The 2,187-nt window shown below is 35.0% G+C and overlaps 1 protein-coding gene across 1 annotated transcript; it reads right to left on the bottom strand.

Moving 5' to 3' along the window:
- Nucleotides 1–428: 428 nt before the first annotated feature.
- On the bottom strand, nt 429–1,728 carry LOC132063644 (kunitz trypsin inhibitor 5-like). The gene is made up of 2 exons (XM_059456297.1): nt 1,161–1,728; nt 429–728 (listed from the first exon to the last, which is right to left on the bottom strand). The coding sequence occupies exons 1-2, from the start codon at nt 1,670–1,672 to the stop codon at nt 566–568; spliced, it is 675 nt and encodes a 224-aa protein (XP_059312280.1). The 5' UTR covers nt 1,673–1,728; the 3' UTR covers nt 429–565.
- Nucleotides 1,729–2,187: the final 459 nt, after the last annotated feature.

The raw sequence follows: 2,187 nt of genomic DNA, 5'->3' as shown, positions 1-2,187 counted from the left end.
AAGAGATGAAGAAGAAAAAGGCACATACTTAAATTCATGTAAATTTGAATGATCTTCGTTTCAGTTTCGAATTGATTATTTATGCTGCGATGACAACTACCATAAACAAATTTATGCTGGTGAAAATAAGAAACCATGGCTAGTAGTAAGGACCATGCATGCGTGTAAATGATTTGTATGTACGTCTCTTTATAGTAGTATCTTATATACAATGTTGTCAAATTTGATACTTCTGTATTATATTACAGTACCATATTAAGGTCCATTTTTGGAAGCGCAATAACAAATTACTGTTTGTTGAACTCACCTCAAATTTTAGAAGCTTATAAGAAACAAAAGGAAATCTCAAATTTGGAGCACATATGAAATCTCTCTGGGGTCAGCATTCTTGGGTGCATGTTTCTAAAAATATGCAGTGCTCTATAGTATCAGATCAAGAACACAACAGTCCAAAAGGACTTTGATCTTATTATTGACATGTAGTCATGATACACATAAGTTTTTACACTAGTAGACCTAGTAGTACAACAAGAGCAACACATACGCTGCTGAACATTTGAGCATGTCAATCTGCCTTCTTGAACTTAACAGAGAATGGTAGTTCATTTCCCGAGGCAGCCAAACGTCTAATCACTTTATTCTCACCCTGCTTCATATCCTCATAAGAAATGAACAAGTCAAGGCACCTAATCTTGCAAGGAACGCAGAGCGTAGGACAGTAGACAAACCTGCAGAGACGAATTAAGGATTTACCGTCAGTTAGTTCAGAATGAGCTTAATTAATTTAGAGTTGATGGTAAAAAACACACCTGAATCATCACTTTTTTGCGAATTTGACAGCCCAAATATTATTTGTTTCCTTTTTCTACCTGAACTATCCCATCTATATATTAAATCACACCTATATGATAGATCAGATAGAAAAAGGAAACAACTGATAGTTGACCTAGCTAGCTTCGAGGTGTGTTTTAATACAAAAATAGTGATACTTCAGGCAGAAAATAAAACAATTAATAGTTGGGGAGTGAAACTTGCAAATAAGTCATAATTTAAATGTGTTTTTTATCATTATCTCTTTAATATATATATATATATATATATATATATATATATATATATATATATATATATATATATATGTTGAATCTGCTTCTACATGCCTGTAATCTTTTCCATATGGCACAATCCTGAACCAGTTCCTTATGTTGTTCAAAACCCCTAGCTTCCCTCGACCTACCACATATTTATACTTCTTGTCCATCTTCCACACAGTAAAATTGGCACAACGTGACGTATTACTTGGGGAATAGAACTTGACATTTATGGGGTTGTTTCTGAGAATAAGTTTACCAGTTTTATCTGGGTATGCAGGAAAGAATTCCACAGGTCGGCCACGGTGAAGTTCATTAGGGTCTTGGACAATGTCCTGTGGGCAAACTTTCACATTTTTGTCAACAACTCTAGACAAAATAAGGCCACCTCCCATGCCTCTAAGAGATGGTAGCACAAAGTATTTGACACCTACGTTGAGTGGATTGCCATCAGTGTCAAGTACTGAAGGATATGCGTTACTGGAATCTTCAGAGGGAAGGAGGAGATCTGAAGAAAAAGTTGATGATAATGCTAAGGGGAGAAATAGTGCAATTGAAAGAAATAGCACAAGGCTCTTCATTGCAAAGATTACTCTCAACTCTCTAGTCTCTAGTGTTTGATGGTGCAAGAGAGGCTCTGTTGAGCTCCAATTTATAGATATTAAAATGATCCATGAATAGTATTCTCGTTAGTAGTATTATTGTATTTTCTTATTCTTAGATTTATGTTAGTACCTGTCGTTTCTTTAGTCTCGATTACCTTATTGTCTTGCTCTTTTTCTGCTTGCTTGTTGGTAGTGCCTATTTTTCATGTTGCCTTAAACCGAGGGTCTATAGAAAATAGTCTCTAGATCTCTACCTTCTCAATGTGATTAAGGTCTTTGTACACTTTATATATCATTTCCAGACCTCACTTGTAGGATTACACTGAGATTGTTGTTGTAATGTTCCATGAGAACCGTGACTCTCGAGAGTTAAACATACTCATCCGTTCCAATTATATGGTCATCTTTGATTGTGCATCAAGTTTAAAACTAACAAATAACGTTTTGAAAACTTATGATTTAGAACAAGCGAGACACATTTGTAAGACTAT

The sequence above is a fragment of the Lycium ferocissimum genome, chromosome 7 (genome assembly GCF_029784015.1).
Source record: "Lycium ferocissimum isolate CSIRO_LF1 chromosome 7, AGI_CSIRO_Lferr_CH_V1, whole genome shotgun sequence".
Classification (NCBI taxonomy): Eukaryota; Viridiplantae; Streptophyta; class Magnoliopsida; order Solanales; family Solanaceae; genus Lycium; species Lycium ferocissimum.
Note: the sequence above shows the minus strand (reverse complement) of the source record. Positions and strands in the feature narration are given on the sequence as shown.

What these genes read in the sequence shown, in the direction of transcription:
- LOC132063644 (XM_059456297.1), bottom strand. Translation starts at nt 1,672, where the DNA reads ATGAAGAGCCTTGTGCTATTTCTTTCAATTGCACTATTTCTCCCCTTA. An exon ending in CCATATGGAAAAGATTACAG is followed by an intron (nt 729 to 1,160) that starts GCATGTAGAAGC and finishes TCGTCTCTGCAG; the next exon opens with GTTTGTCTACTGTCCTACGC.